Source organism: Mustela lutreola, chromosome 2 (assembly GCF_030435805.1).
Source record: "Mustela lutreola isolate mMusLut2 chromosome 2, mMusLut2.pri, whole genome shotgun sequence".
NCBI classification, from domain to species: domain Eukaryota; kingdom Metazoa; phylum Chordata; class Mammalia; order Carnivora; family Mustelidae; genus Mustela; species Mustela lutreola.
Genome location: NC_081291.1, coordinates 223,256,267 through 223,272,098, shown reverse-complemented (window position 1 = coordinate 223,272,098; position 15,832 = coordinate 223,256,267). Strand labels below are relative to the sequence as shown.

General features: G+C 66.7%; 1 protein-coding gene across 1 annotated transcript; it reads left to right on the top strand.

The window, feature by feature from the left end:
* Positions 1–1,113: 1,113 nt before the first annotated feature.
* Positions 1,114–15,719, top strand: DNMT3L (DNA methyltransferase 3 like). Its single transcript, XM_059165113.1, has 12 exons — positions 1,114–1,278; positions 1,593–1,818; positions 2,054–2,098; positions 2,826–2,905; positions 2,983–3,095; positions 3,994–4,165; positions 6,410–6,494; positions 7,518–7,606; positions 9,867–9,942; positions 10,568–10,707; positions 13,256–13,341; positions 15,245–15,719. Exons 1-12 carry the CDS (start codon positions 1,114–1,116, stop codon positions 15,405–15,407), a joined length of 1,440 nt encoding a protein of 479 aa, XP_059021096.1. The 3' UTR covers positions 15,408–15,719.
* Positions 15,720–15,832: the final 113 nt, after the last annotated feature.

Sequence of the window (15,832 nt, the reverse complement as noted above, 5' to 3'; positions counted from 1 at the left end):
ATCGGGGGACAGCCTGGCAGGTGGAGGTCTGTCCCCGCGGACGAGCGGCTGACAGTCACCCACGCGACCGGCCGCGGCGCACTCCCGCGTCCTCGGTTTCCCTCACGTTCTTTTCCCTCCCAAGAGCCCGTGGGACATTTCAGCTGCAGGTGTCCCCGGGCTCCTCTGGGCCGTCACCATGCTGTGGACGTCCTTAGCCTCTGCTGAGGACCTTGGCGGTTTGGAGAACGCCTGGGCGGGACCTTGCAGAAAGTCCCTCTACTGGAATCTTCCGCGATGCTCTCACAGGTCAAGCGATTGGAGCTCGTGGGCTGTTGGGAGGAAGACCCCAGAGCGGGAGCGCCCTCCGGGTCACTGAGGAAGTCAAGCCGGCCACCCAGCGGAGGGGGTCCGTGCACACTTACCCCCCACCATTCTGCACTCCTCGCCGGAAAGTCACCGGGCCCACATCCAAGCTGGGGGAAAGGGAGTCACTGCCCCTCCCCCGGCATCACCCCAACATCTGCCCAGCCTGAGGCTGGGCCCCTGCGGAGTCCCCAGAGGGCCCAAAGGTGTCCCCCTCCCAACCACGGCCCCCACCCGCTGTCTCTGGGCCCATCCCAGCAGTAAATGCCCCCGGCCCCTTCTTCCTCAGCCCCACTCTGGAAGCGACCCCCCAGCTACCCAAGCCAGCCCAGAACTCCCTCACCCTGACCCTTGCCCCCTGCCCTCCCCTGCGGGAGCCCCGCCTCCACCCCAGCCCCGCCCCAGCACCCTCCCCCACCCAGCTCCCTGGCTGCCCCCCAACTCCGCCCCCTCCTCCCACACCCTAAACCTCCTCACAGAAGTGGCTCTTAACCCCGCCCATCCTGCGGGCGGCCCTCCCCCTCCCCCACGCACCCCAAGCCCCCCCACCAGTATGAGAGCCCGCCTGAGCCCCTCACCCTTCCACGCAGCACCCCCTGGCACGGAGGGTTTCCTCACGCCCCCGCCGCCCCGCCCCCGCCCCCGCAGTCAGGCGTCACGCGGGAGCCCTGCGCACCCCCCACCCCAGTTCTCTCCTGCCGGACCACACCCCTGGCCCCCTGTTCTTGGCCCGCAGGCGTTTTCTGGGAAGCCCCTTGTCACGGTGTCATGGCTCTCTCGCCGGAGGGGACCCCGAGTGTGGAGGCCCTGGGCGGCTCCGACCCCGAGCTGCCCCCCGAGGAGCCCTGGCAGGCCACCTGCGAAATCCGTGAGCCCTTCCGACTGCTTCAGGCCTCCTGCGCTGGGGGTGTCACGGGGGAGACCACAGGACGGGTCTGGGGGACCCTGTGGGAGGAGAGAGCACGGCGGTGTGGGAGGGACCCACAGCTGGGGGTGGACCTGGGGCCCTCCAGGCCACCCCAGGCCCCCTGCCCTCCCCTTTGTGGAGAGAAGCCCAGCAGGCCCTACACAGTGGCGGGGGGGGGGGGGCTCTGGGCCGGGAGGGACAGCCCACAGGGGACACACCGGGCCTCGGGGCATGATTGGCGCTCCCCACAGGTCTTCCTGGCCCGAGGTGCTGGGTCAGGAGGGGTAGGTGCTGGGTCAGGCCCGAGGTGCTGGGTCAGGCGGGGTAGGCAGCAGTGTAGGGGGACTCAAGCTGGGTGATCAGGTGCGTCCCCCGCGCGGGGAGCCAGGGTTCTCAGGCAGAGGCCCACCGGCCGTCTTCTCCCTCCGTCCGGGCCCGTCTCCCGCGGGGTCTCCGTGTGGTTGTCCCAGTCCCGGTCCTGGAGCCGGACGCAGAGCAGAGCACGGATGTGATCGTGGTGGGCTCCAGCGAGCCGTCCGCACCGGCTTCCCCGGCGCCCTGCAGAGGTGAGGGCTCTTTCCAGTACCGGTCCCTCCCCGAGGATGCCAGCCCCAGGCCTGGGCCATGTGTAAGGTGCCAGGCTTCTGGAATATTCACATGCCTGGCAGAGGCGGGGCGGCACCCTCCGTCCCCCGCCACCCCTCAGTTGCCGTGAGATCAGGTCACCCTGTGACCCTTGGCCAGGTTTGCAGGAGAGGAAGGCCGGAGAGGGACCGGCCCTCTTCTTGTTTCGTTTCTCAGAGCTCCTTGCGTATGAAGTCAGGGTGAACCAGAGGGACATAGAAGGTGAGCCCCGGCGGGGGGAGAGGGCCGGGTCAGCCCGCCGCGGCCGGCCTTGCTCAGCGTCTCGGAGAAGGCCGTGGCCGTGGCCGTGGTGGGGGTCCTGCCCCTCTCCCCGCACCCACCCCAGGGCCCCAGAGCTTCATTCCAGCGTCTCCCAGTGTAGTCCCGGAGTCACGCAGCCTTCCCCACAGTGGAGATTTTCACTTCACTTTTCATTCCCCCAAAAAGAAACCCCAGACCCCACCTGGGGTACTGCCTCCCCTTTCCAGCATTAGGCAGCCGTGAATCTCCTTTGTTTTTCTGTGGATTTGTGTTTCCATTTGAATTTTCTAAAGATTTCTTCACTGGAGAGAGCCAGCGCGGGCATCTGAAGCCTACCGGTGCCCAGCGCAGCCCAGCACAGAGCCCGAGGCAGTCACTCTGAGGTCGTGACCCGACCCAAGCCCAAATCAGGCGTCAGTCCCTGACCCACGGAGCCACGCACACCCCCATATGCACTTTAGGGTCCGTTTATCAATCTTTGCAAACAAAAGAACCCACACCCGAGAAGCCAGCTGGGACTCCGAGAGGGGAGTGTGCACGGTGTGGGGGGGGGGGCCCGGCGCAGTGGCCAGGCCAAGTCCCCGAGCCGGGAGCAGGGGCTCCTGTCCCTCCTTGTGTTCCGCCGTGTTGCTGAGTGTGTCGCTTGATTGCCGGTGCCACGACCCCCGATGCGACGCCGGGCCCTCAGACGTGTGCATCTGCTGCGGGAGCTTCCAGGTGCACACGCGGCACCCGTTGTTTGAGGGCGGCATGTGCGCCCCCTGCAAGGTACGCGGGGAGCCGAGGGGGGCCTTGCTGGGGGCCTCGGGGCCGGGAGGTGCCAGCCCAGCTCTGCCCTCTCCAAGGACAAGTTTCTGGACTGTCTCTTCCTGTACGACGATGACGGGTACCAGTCCTACTGCTCCATCTGCTGCTCCGGGGAGACCCTGCTCATCTGTGAGAACCCCGACTGCACCCGGTGCGGCTGGGGGCGGGACTCGGCGGGGCAGGGGTGGTGGTGGCGGGAGGTGTGGCTCTGTGGGGGGGCTCAGAGGGGGCTCAGCCCGGGGAGGGGGGCCTCTGCGCAGCAAGTGGCTCAGAGCAGGGGCAGGGCTCAGCCCTGGTGGCGGGTTGCTGGGAGGGCAGTAGGACCTCAGTGCCCGGAGGACGCCTCGGCCTGGGGGGTGCTCAGAGCCGGCGGGAGGGCAGGACGGTGAGCCCCTGCCCACCATCTAGGGCTCGCCCAGCCTCTGGGCGCCTCAGCCAGAGTGTGGGGGCACGTGCCCCCAAGATGATTTCCATCTCCACCCCAGTGTCCTGTTTGGTGTGGAGCCTAGACGGGGGGATGGGGGGCAGGGGGTGTCGGGAGATCTGCGTCCCCGATTTTCCTCCTCACTGTTATCAGTGCCAAGGCGTGCGGCAAGCTCAGTCATGAGTAGGGAAGTGACGCACACCCGCTCCCCGGGGACAGGCGGTCAGGCTCCGGGCCAGGCAGGGGCCGCCCGCGCCCCAGCTGCGGTCTCCACCCCCCCCCCCCCCCGGGCCACTGTACTTGCATCTCCCTCACACCTCTGGCTGGTGTCCTCACCCTCAGCTGGGCTGGGAGACCCTGACTCCCCGCAGCCAGAGCGGATCCTGCGGAATCTGCCGGAAAATCGCAGCTCACCCCCCACACTGCTGTCTTCTGCAGACGCTCGCTCCTGTTCCTCTGGGCTCCTGGGAGGGACTGGGCCCCGTTCCGGGGGACAGCTTATTCTCACCCCTGCCCCCCGGGAGCATGAGGGTGGCTTCTCCCTCGCTCTGAAGCCAGAGCCGGCTCCCGGCTGCCCGGTGGCCGAGGGAAGGCCGCGTCCGTGACTGTGACCGTTTGCCTCTAGATGCTACTGCTTCGAGTGCGTGGACACGCTGGTGGGCCCCGGGACGTCGGGGAGGGTGCAGGCCATGAGCAACTGGGTGTGCTTCCTGTGCCTGCCCTTCCCCCGCAGCGGGCTCCTGCAGAGGCGGCAGAAGTGGCGGGGTGGGCTGAAGGCCTTCTGTGACCGGGAGTCGGTGAGGGGCAGCGAGGGGGCAGGGGTGGGGGTGGGGGGGGACTGGGCTTCCAGGACTGATGGCGAAGCGCGGGGCCCTGACTGTCACGTTTCTCTGCTACCAGCGGCTCTGAGAGCCGATGATGAAACAGGCTTGAAGCAAATGCTGTTGCCTCATTTTCCTGCCGGGGTCTGGCGGACGCGCTTCTTCCAAGCAGGGAGTGAGCGTTCGTGGCGGTGGGGGGCTGGGGCTCGGCAGAGGTGCGCCCCGAGTCCGGCAAGTGGGAGCAAACCCCGAGGCGGCCCGCATAGGCAGGGACGGAGCACAGCGGGGCACAGACGGGTCATGGACACAGGGCATGGACGCGGGACCTCTAGAGGGTGGAGGCCAGGAGCCGTGCGCTAGGCCAGAGCTGTGGGTTCATCCGAGTGAGTTGAGCCACGTCTTCCGAGTCCTAGCCCGTGGTTCCTGGGACGGGGGCCCATGTTGGAACTGGGGTCTGTGTGGGCGCGATTTAGCTCTAGGTCTCCGGGTGAGGTCATCCTGCTTGGGGAGCCCCTGCAAGGCACTGACAGGTGTCGTAGGAGACAGGGATGGAGATACCCAGAGGGAAGCCAGCCGCGTGACCCCGGGAGAGCCAAAGAGCTCTTGCCGGCACAGGGACGCTGGGCAGGAGGACTTCCCTCGGAGTCCCGGGATGGAGCCAGACCAGCTGCACCCGGACTTGGGGCTTCTGGGTCTCCAGAGCAAACGCACAGGAGTGGTTTTAGGCCGCAGCTTGTATTTCATGTTACGGCAGCCCCAGGAAGCTAGGACGGAAGCGTGGTCACTCCGGGGGAGCAAGTGGGGACAGCAAGCGACCCACACCCAGATCTGTCAAAACTGGGCACCCCTCCAGCTTCCCCAGCCTCCGGCTCCCCCCCAGCCTCCAGATCCTTCTGGAGGTTGGGCAGAGTCTTCTCAGGCAGCAGGTCTCACCCCGTGGACGTGGGAAGAGGGCAGACCCCCAGCTCCGTGGAGTGGGCTTTCTGGGGCGGCTGCTGTGTGGTGGGAAGCAGGTGGGGTGACGGGGCTGCCCACCGCCCCCCAGGATGTGCCAGAGCCACCGTCTCACGGGCAGGGCTGGGGGTACCAGCAGGCTGGGAGAGAGCTGTGCCGACCCTGGGGTGCTTCCCTCTCTCCGTGGGCTCCCCTCTATCCTGGGACCCGGGGCTGGCCCGGGGCACCCTTACCCAGCTGCTCGGCCACAACATTTCTGGGAACACCCGCACCTCCTTGCTGGTCACCTGGCACCGGGTGGGCCTGTCAGGCACCTGGCTCTGCCCGGGGGAAGGGACAGCTTGTGCTCCACGCCCGACGGGCCTTATGGTGCTTCTTGGAAACAGAAGTGCACGCGATCCTAGTAGAACCTCTCCCCGCCCCATCAGTGTCGTCCGTCCCCGTGCGGCCGACAGCACGCTTGTCAGCTGCAGGAAGTTCCCCTCAGAAAGGAACTGGAGTTGGTGACAGAAGTGGTTTCAGGCTGGGTGGGGGCAGGAGGAAGGAGCTCCCCACCCCCACAGCTGCAGCAGGGGACCAGGACACCCCCAGGGTCCACTGCCCTCCTCACATGCACCTCACCTCCGAACTCGCCAGCCCCCACCCATCGGCTCCAGCCCCGGCGCAGACCCTTCCCCGCGTGGCTCGGGGTCGCCTGCTCAGGCCTGGGCTCTGCCAGACGGCAGCTTGATGCCCTGTTCGTGGGGCACGGGAACCCCCAAGTGCATCCTCCTGGAGGCAGGGGCCCTGGGGTGTTTGATGCACAAGGGGGCATCCTGGAAGGGGCAGGTGGGCGTCCTCCGTGAGCTCTCCTGTCCTTTGTCCTCAGCTGGGAGCTCGCAGAGCTGCCCCGTGGCTCGGGGACCACCTGGCGAGCCCACGTGGGGAAGGAGAGAAGTCGGGGAATCCCACTGTCATACTCAGGATCCCCCCAGAAGCCCAGAGGAAGTGCTTCCTCTCGGGATCCACTTTCCTTCTTCCGCCACCAGGAAAAGCCCCTCGCTCCTGCCTTCTCCGCGCTCAAGATGACCCGGCGGGAGGGGGGGGTTCAGGGGTGGGGACCTCAGCCAGGGAGGGCACCTGGGGTGGGGGCAGGGCCAGCCTGGCCGGGAGGCGCGTTCAGGGGTATCTCCCTCGGTCGGGAAATGCCTCTGCAGGACCAGAAAGACTTCTCCTCGTGCCTCATGGGCTCTGCAGCCGTCACCCCGAGAATTGTGTTTTTAATAGAATTCGCTGGAGACGTATAAAACGGTGCCCGTGTGGAAGAGAGAGCCAGTCCGGGTGCTGTCCCTCTTTGGGGACATCAGGAGAGGTGAGTGGAGTGAGGCCTGTGGGTCCTTCCCTGGGGACGGACCCAAGAATGTTCCCTGAGGGTCAGGCGGCAGGCGGGCGGGTGAGGACCCCGGGGCTCCCTCCTGGGAGCCAACACGCAGGAGGCGAGCGTTGGTGTGAAATGTCCCGAAGTGGGCCCAGGCGGTCCTCCTAGAGGGGCCCACCGGCCGCGGCCTGCCCACGGCCACCGAACACGAGGTCCACTCCGACCTCGCCGCGTGCCTGACCGCCCCACAGGGCTGCCAAGCTCTCCCTCTCTACACACACCCCCAGCTTGCCAGCCATGCGACGCCTTCCAGCCTTGCTGGGGGTCCTGCCCCCGCCCCCTGGTCCCTGCACTGACCCCCTCCTGCTGGTGCCTTTGGAAATCCTCTGGACTCTTCTGGGCCCAGTAGACATAAGAGGAACCCATGAAAACAGTTCTTAGTCTCTGGTCAAATGGAATCGGGAGATTCATTCATTCCATTCCGGGCCCTGTGCTCGGCCTTGCGCACTGCGGCCAAGGCGGCCCGTGGGCACCACGCTCGGACCAGGGGCCTGTGGCCAGAGCGGGCGGCGGCCGCAGCGGCTGGCAGGAGGAGCCGGGAGTCACCGCCCCGGCCTGCCCACCCCGAGGCTGCTTCCCTTGGTCTAGTCGGTGAGATCCTTTCTGGACTCCTCTTCCCGGCCCAGGCCGAGGGCTCCTGCCACCACGCCCACGTGTCCCACAGCTGGCCGGGTGACATCAGCCGGAACACCACGGCCTGGCGGGTTTCCTAAGCCAGAGCCCGACACCACAGCCCCAGAAGGCCTGGTTTTGCAACAAATCCCTTGACTTTCTTACGTCGGCACCGGGGGGGTTGCTGGCTTGGCCCGTAGCGTCGCACCCGGCGTCATTCTCAGCCCCCGTCAGCTCGCGAACCAGCGAGCGTTTGCTCGTGTTTTCGGATCAGCCATCGGCCGTTTTCCACGGCGGGGGTCACGCACCGGCCCTTCCGCGCCCTCCTCTTGTCTCCCCGTGCAGAGCTCGTGAGTCTGGGCTTCCTGGAGAGCGGCTCCGCCCCGGGGGGACTGAAGCACCTGGACGATGTCACAGATGTCGTGAGGAAGGACGTAAGCGCTGCCGCGTGCCGCCCGGCGCCGGGACAAGCGCGGTGTGCGGGAGATCTGGGGGTGGGGGCGGCGGGTGGCAGGGCTGGCACCCCAAGGCAGGGGAGAGAGGAGAGGGCCGTGTTCGTGGGCCCCACGCTGCCCACAGTCCAGAGCGGAGCTGTGGGCCTGTCTCCACCAAGGCGCGGAGATCCCAGGGACCACTCCCGGCACCAGGGACAGCGCGGCCCAGGCAGTGGGCTCCAGCCCCGCCTGGGGTCTCAGGGAAATTCTGGAACCCAGCAGTTCGTCGCTGGGGGCACTCTGCGAACACAGTGATGGAATGTTCTGGCTCCCTCGAAGACTGTCTCTTGCTGGCTGGGGCAGCGGCCTGGGAGGAAGTGCCTTGAGATGACTCAGGAGGCCCCAGCTCTGCCAGCAGCCCTTTGCAGCTGACGGGAGGTGGCTGGGCAGCTTCCCCTGGTCGCCCCGGGGCAGGAGGACCTGGTCTGTCCGTCTCTGGTGCAGGAGAGGTGGCTGAGAGCCACCAGCCGTGGGCAGGGCGTCTGGGCCGGGAGTGCTGGCTGCTGAAGGGGGCGGCCGGCCACGAGGAGGGGCCCACGTGGGGTTGTGCTCCCCCCCCCCCCCGTCAGGCCTGGAGCTGGTGGTCCGAGGGGCTGTCCCTCCTCTCTGGCTGCGCCTGGGGAAGCCGGGCAGCCTTGTTGCATCCTGGGCCCCCCTGCCCCAAAGCTGGTGCGGCCTCTTCGTGGGGCACACCGGAGCCCCACACCCTTAAACGCCATGCCCATGGGCCTCCTCCAAGACCCCCCGTCTGCCCTCGCCCCATCCCCTTTCGAAGAACCGCCGTGGGGCCTTTCTGGAGCCCGACCCTGCGTGATGCTTCTCCCAGACCCCAGGGCAAGGTCCTCCCTCAAGGGTAAGACAGGGCGTGGGACAGGCTGGTGACACGAGGCCTCCCCTGCCCGGAGCATCTCCCTGCCCCTCAGCTAAGCTCGCGGACACCCGCCTTCCCCGCGGTTAGGAACAAGGCGGGACCCCCGTCTTCTGTGGCAGACCTCATCGATAGTCCCGTGACGCCTGCGATCAGGGACGTGTGGCGGCGTTCCTGACGCAGTACTGGAAACCTGTGTTCTCTCCGTAGCCCCAGGGACACCTGTTCCAGCAAGCCCGGCTCAGGGGTGCGTGGCGTCCCTCAGCGCCCCACGCCGCCCCTCCGGCCTCACTTCCTCTCGCGAGGCCCGTGACGCGGGCCAGGCTGTTGGCAGCCCCTCCTAGAGGTGGGGCGCGGCGGTCCGCACCTGCACCTGCTGCGGCTTTCCCGGATGGGGGCTCCGGTCCAGGCTGGAGGGGGCCGGCAGCTGCGGGGGGCCTGGGGGGCCTCGTTTAGACTCGGTTTTTCTCCGTGCAAAACTTCGCGGCCCCCGGTTCTGGGGGCGAGCGGCTGACTGTGGGGACCGTCAGCCCACACTCGGCTTCTCGCCCTGACGCCCTCTCTTCTGTGCAGACACCCGGGCCGTCCCTGAGCCCAGCGGCCAGACGCCCCCTGGGGGGGACACGGGGACTGGCTGGAGGGGACACAAGGGTTAGGAGCAAATCATGGGATGTGGCTCTTGGTTAGCAGCTCAGGGCGGTCGGAAATCCAGTCGTCAGGTATCTGGGTCTCTCACGAATTTATTTAGTAGAATGACAGAGCCTAGAACTGTCAGCGGGAATCCCTCCGGCCCCGGAGAGGGGTCGTTGGGTCCCTGTGGTTGAAGAGCGTCCTTCTGTTGTCTGCCCGGGTGTGAGCGGAGGTGGATTTTGTCTTTTTCCGTGAGCTTGCAGGGCCGCTGAGGCTGCTGACGGCTGGCGGGGAAGGTGGTGGCCAGCGGTCAGCTCCGGGCCACCGACTGTCACGTCAGGCGCGCACAGAATCCGTATGAATCCCAGCCAGTCCCTGTGCCGACCTTCCCAGGGCAGCTCTGTAAGACGCAGAGAGGTCACCTCAGACCCCACGTGCCCTGCGGGGTGCTGGCCTCTCCTCAGAGGACAGAGGCTGGGCTCCGCGTGTCCCCGAGGACGGGGCCACCAAGAGCCACCGTGGCAAGTCTGACCTGGTGGGCCTCACTGTCCCACCGGGGTCCTGTGGGGTCTCGACCTCATTGCAAGTCACCCACCTGGACACACGGGGTGCCCGCTGCTGTGGGGGCTCTTGGGCTCTGCGAGCCTGTGGCAGGACAGGGCTGTCCCGCGCGGCCATCGGCAGTGTGCCCGTCTCCGGCAGGTGGAAGCGTGGGGCCCGTTTGACCTCGTGTACGGCGCCACACCCCCCATCGGCCAGGCCTGCGACCACCCGCCAGGTAAGACACGGCGGCCCGCCCGCGTCACAGCCCTCCGGTGTCCACCGTCCTGCACCAGAGCGCCAGCAGCCTGCGTTCCTACACACAGCCGTCCCCGGGCCTCCCCCGCACGAGCAGCCTGCCCCCGTGGGGGGTACGGTCTGTTGGGTTTGAGCCCCGGGAAGCCACACAGCACCGGACAGTGGCGGTGGGGAATCTGTCACCCCAGAAGCTGCCCGGGCCCCACCTGCTGTGTGTCCTGTCTCTGTCTCCCGTGCTCTGCGGGATGCATTCTCGGGGAGACACAGACAAGCTCTTTGCTCGCAGGCACTTCTTGCCCTGCGCTGCTTTACGTGCCTCGGCCCTTTCCTGATGCCGGCGCGCTGGGGGAGGCTGGGGTCGGCGCCCGGGACACACGGACCCCAGGGCCCTTGAGGCCCAGTCACTCTGGAGGGGACAGGCCTGCCCTGGGGAGCACGTGGGGGCCCGGGCCAGGCCAGCCACACCGGAATGGCCTTCCCACAGTCACCCCTGCCTCCCCAGCCCCTCAGCACCCCCTCCCCACACCTGTCCACCCTCCCCCAACCCCCTAGCCTCCCCCTCCACCGCACCCCCTCACCGGCAGCCACCCCTGCACACCCCGCAGCGTGGTACCTGTTCCAGTTCCGCCGCGTCCTGCAGTACGCCAGGCCCAGCCCGGGCAGCCGGCGGCCCTTCTTCTGGATGTTTGTGGATAATCTGGTGCTGAGCCAAGATGACCGGCACGTAGCCACTCGCTTCCTGGAGGTACGAGCCGCAGTCCGGGAGGGCGTCCGGGCGGGTCAGGGTGGCCTCCCCGGGGACAGCAGGGCTCACGGCCCCACCCGGAGCCTCTCCTTCTCGGGGCTCAGGAGGGCCCACTGCTCTCCCGAGGCACAGACCCTGCTGTGGCCTTGGGGGGCGTCCCACAGCCCGTGGTTCCTGCACTTCCTTCTGCACATGCCAGCGTGGGGCTCCCGTCCGTGCCCAGAAACACCTCCGTACGCCGGGCACGCGGGCACACGCCGCACACATGCACAGAACCGCATGTGCCTTCGGCCTCTGGGTGCCGACAGCCTTGGGTGTTCTCTCTGCCCTCCTGAATTCTGACCTGAGAGCGGCCGCCCTGGGCTCCCCTGGCCAGGGCCCTCCCGGCACTGACGCCCTGGGACAGGACACCTTTGGGGCCTGGCGTCGCCTCTCAGGACACTCACAGCGGAAAGCTCCTGGCCACCGGGCCCTGTCCCCTCGCCTGGCTACCTCAGGGGCGCTTTACGCAATGCCTCCGATCTGCGGAGGCTTTCTCCCGAGCCAGCCCCTCCGAGCCCCTCCGCTGCGGACCGGCCCCCTCGTTTGCCGCTTCAACGGCGTGTTTTGTGGCTTTACTTTGCTCAGTCGCAAAAAAGAACTGATGCAGGGCGTGTGGGGGCGTCTGTGGGACGGACCCGGGGGGGGCGTGTGTGCGCCAAGGGCTATCATCCTCACAGCGGCAACCCTCTGCCTGTGGGGCAGGCCCGGCCCCCGGCCCCCCGCGGAGACACGGGCCCACGGGGGGTGCGCATTCTTCCTTGCAGTCCTGCTGTGTGGGGGCCTGGGTCCCCCCGAGATTTTCTGGACCTTCGGCCTCGCCATCTGGCGGGTTCGGATGTGTGCGCGACTCACGGCGCTGTCCGTCGGGCTCCTTCGGCTCCGCGGCCTCATCGCGTCACCTAGAGGATCACGGCGGTTTCTGGCCAACTCGGTTAGACTTTCTGGGCGTCTGGGCCGGTCCTCTGCAGAGAGCAGTCGTCTCGTCCGACGTCACACCTGCGGGGCCCTGCCCTTGCCTCGCGGTGCAGTGCCTGCCGGACGCTGTCGGAGCGCGGCATTGGCGGGACACCCGGTCGGGGTCTGCCTGTCCCAGAGATGGGTCCCGCGCTCCCCGCGCCCCGTGTTTTCTCTAACACCCCCGTCTTGCCGTGCACGCGCGTTCCTGCCGGGGTGGGGAGACCTCGACGTGCCGCACGTGGTACCGTGTGTTTTCGCCCGGCGGGTGACCGGTGTTCTGCACAAACGTTCACAACAGCCGCCTGCCGGCTTCCAAAGGAGAGAAAGCTTCGTCCCAGAACCCCGCAGACACAGGCGGGGCACGGCACGTGCACGTCGGCGACGGTAGTCGGGGCGACAGACAAGGATGAGACGATCGGGGGCGGACGACACCCAGCCTTCTCAGCGGGGCCCGTGGAGACACCCAGGGTGGGTCCCCACTGACAGGCCCAGGCGGGGCGTCCTCTCCACAGCGGAGACTTCCACTGACTGTCCCCGGAAGGGCCGTGTTTCTAGGGCCTGTGACGGGGTCTGAGGTTAAACGTTTGCTCACCTACGTGCAGTTTGGAGCGCGGCATTTCCACGTTCTCGTGTCTCCACGTCCTCCAGGAGGCCGGGCTGTGTGTCTGCCTCCCCTCGGGGATTCCGTCCTGGGCGGCCAGCCCTGCCCGGAGCGGGAGAGGATGTGAGACGGATTCGTAGGCCTCGGTGTCCAGAGCGGAAGGGCCGGCTCTGACCTGGAGGCCTGACCACGTGTTGTAGAGAACCGGGCTCCCGGGGCTGCTCACGAGCCTCATTCCCTGGCCACCCGGGCAGGTCCCGGTGGTGGGTTCTGGGGGACAAACCAAGAAACATCTGTCTCTGCGGAACAGGCAGTCACTGCGTGTCTCTCCCCGCCGGGCCTGTGTGTGCAGGAGGCCGCCCGTGTGTCCACAGCGACGGGCTTGGGAACGGTGCTCACGGGCCGACTCAGCCTGTGTCCTGCTGGGTGTCAGGGACCAAGGGGCTTCCTGCCTCAGTTTCTCCTTGGTGCCCCCCCCGTGGCTCCCCCTCCTGTTGGTGGAGGGTCCGTCTCCCTCCCACCCCCACCCCATGCTTCAGGGGCTCCAGGATCCAGGCAGCCCCCTCGGCTCCCGAGGCCAGCCTTTCAGAAAACTCGTTTCTCCCGGCAAAGCCTTTTATCTTTCCGAAGCAAAACAGCTTTGGCAGCAAGACCGCAGATGTCACTGTCCCGCAGGGCGGTCTTCCTCTGTGCTGGAGCGGGGGGGATCCCGCGCCTGCGACCCCGGGGAACGAGAAATGGGAAGTCCACCCGAGAGAAGTTCTACGACACGATCTCAGCCTCTTTCCCTCATGAGGTCATAAAGGGAAACAGAAGTGACACACGAGCGCGGTAGCCGGAGACACAGTCAGGAGGGCCCGACCTGGTGCCCAGGGAGGCTGAGGCCTGCCGGCACCGTGGGGGCCAGAGGTCATCCCCGATTCCCCAGCCGACATTCCCACCCCACAGGCTGACCCCGTGACCCTCCAGGACGTCTGTGGCCAAGCCGTCCAGGACGCCGTGCACGTGTGGAGCAACATCCCGGCTGTGAGAAGGTTCCCTGTGTGTTCCACGGCCCGCGGGAGGGGGCCTTGGGGGGCACTGGCGCGGCGTGGGTTTCACCAAAGGAACACAGAGCCCTGCCCGGGTGGCCTCCGTGCCCAGGCCAGGGGCTGGGTCTGGTGGGCCTTAGGTCCACGCCCCAAATTCAGGGCAAATCCAGGCCAGGAACAACCACTCCCACACGGGGGGCTCTCCCCAGCTGCTGGCGTGGGGCTTTGCGGGGCTTCCCCGAGTCCCGGGAAGACAGTCCCTGCTCCCAGACACCCGTCACCTGGCCACGAGTGCCTCCCCGCAGCCCTTTGAAGCTGCGCCCTGCCCTGCACGCCCCACACCTGCGCACGCTCATCCACACCCCTGCACACGCTCACTCACACTTTCTTGCTCACGCAGCCTCACCCACGATGCATTTCTGGGCTGTGCTGAACAACAGTCCGTCAAACAGGCTCTGGCCCCCGTGCCCCTCCCCCGTCGCCAGAACATTCTCAGGACGGTTCTTTCCCATAAACGTCTCGTCTGCCTCGCAGCCCCCCGCATCCCCACACCCCTGCTCCCCCCAGCCCCACTGCTCCGACAGCTTTCTGCTCCCAGGACGCCTGCCCTCCCGCTCCTGTGCCCCAGAGCCCCTAAGGACGCGGCAGCCCCTCCCCCAACCCCATGCCTTGTGGCTCCTGCCCTGGTGTTGAGCCGACCTTGACAGGATCCAAGCGAAGTCGTGTCTTTTCCCGACAGCTTCTGGACACTTCTGTCCACCCGCCTCCCAATGCCGGCACGCCCCGGCAGGTGCTCACGGCAGAGCCCGCCCGGCCCGGCACTCGCCAGACCCACACCGGGTTCAGAGTTTAGGCAGAGCCCAGGGGAAGCAGCGTCCATCCGCACGTTTTCTGAGCCTTGACCGCCTTGACCGTCAGGCCGCCCCTTCTGCCCCGCCCGAGCTCTCAGCAGCTTCCCTCTCTTCCCCGCCTTGGGGGCGGCAGTCGGGGGCCAGGGAGATGCAGGTGCCCAGGGAAGCACTGGGGCTCCTGGTTCCCAGAGGCAAAGCTGGAAGCAGCGTCTTCACACGACGCTTTCCCTCAGGCTCACGTTGTCTCCGGGGAGACGCAACAGCCTCACGCTCGCTCGCTGCAAGTGGAAGCATTTTGCTGACAGCCAGGGTCGTCCCTTGGACGGGAGGTGGGGGGGCTGCCCCGGGGAAGCATCTGGGGAGGGGACTGGGACTGGCACTTGTGTTTCTGGCTCCTCATTCGCGCCCTTAATCCCCAAAGTTAACCCAGAGGAGTTCCCCGACTGCGGTGGGGTGCCTGGGAGCCCGAGACCGGGCGCAGGGTGGGGGGCCGGCTGCGGCGTCTGGAAGCCGTGGAGCCCCGCCATCTGCTCAAACTGCAAGGCGGGCGGTGTGCGTCTCCCCCGAGGCCGGCCCCACACGCAGGGCCTCCAGCGCCGGCAGCCGCAGGACCTTCGAGGACCTGCTCCATATGGCTCGGCTCTCGGGGACAGGGGTTCCCCGGGAATGCCACGCAGCACAGTTTGCCCAACTTTGCCCACTGGGTCCTGCCCTTTCTTCTGCGTGGTTCCCTCCGTGATGGCCTCTGCCCACGGGAAGTGGACCTGCAGAGCTGGGGCCAGGGTCCCAGCTCCTCCCTGGGGGGGGGGGGGCAGGGGGTGCCATCTCGTCCCCGACCGCCAGGACGGCTCATCGTCTACCGCTGGCTGGGAGAGTCCCGGGAGAAGGGCCAGGGCTTCTAAGGACGCTTCTCTTGGAGACCTCTGGGTCGTCTAGCAGGACAGGCACCAGCAACTTCCCCATGTGCTGCCACCCCCGCCGGCCACCCCCCCGCTCTGGTCCCCAGGGCCGTGGGCAGCTGGGGGTGGAAATGATCCACCCTCTCCCCCTGGCAGCAGGCACTCGGCCCTGGCTTCCCACGACGAACTGTCCCTGCTGGCTCCGGACAGGCAGAAGACAAAGCCCCCAGGCCAGGGACCGGCCAAGCTGGTGAAGAATTGTTTTCTCCCCCTGAGAGAATATTTCAAGTATTTTCAACAGAACTCACTTTCTCTTTAGAAATGATTTATTTTACTATGAAGAAAAAAGACATTCGTTAGAACCAGGCAACTTTCCTTACATTGTTTCTTTTTTCCTTTCAAATTATTATTCTGTTTGCTTGATTTTGGATTTTCCAAGGTTGCCACAGACGTGTCTTCCCTTTGGGTGTGGTGATGAGGACCCAGCCTTGCGGTGCCCTTCTCCGAGGTGGTGGTGGGGGGGTGACGTTCCCAGCCCCCGACCCTTGCGAAGCATGTTTGCTGCTGAAAATGTTTCTCTGTGTGCCGGTTGAGAAGTTAAAAATATATTTATCGTGCTGGTTATGGGTCACATTCTTGTGTTTCTGTGTGGAAGGCCGGCCTCGACTGTATCCTCTGGGACGGGGAGGGTCTGGGGTCGGGGGAGATGAGCGGACCCGTTGTCCTGAGTGGGCGTGGCCCGCG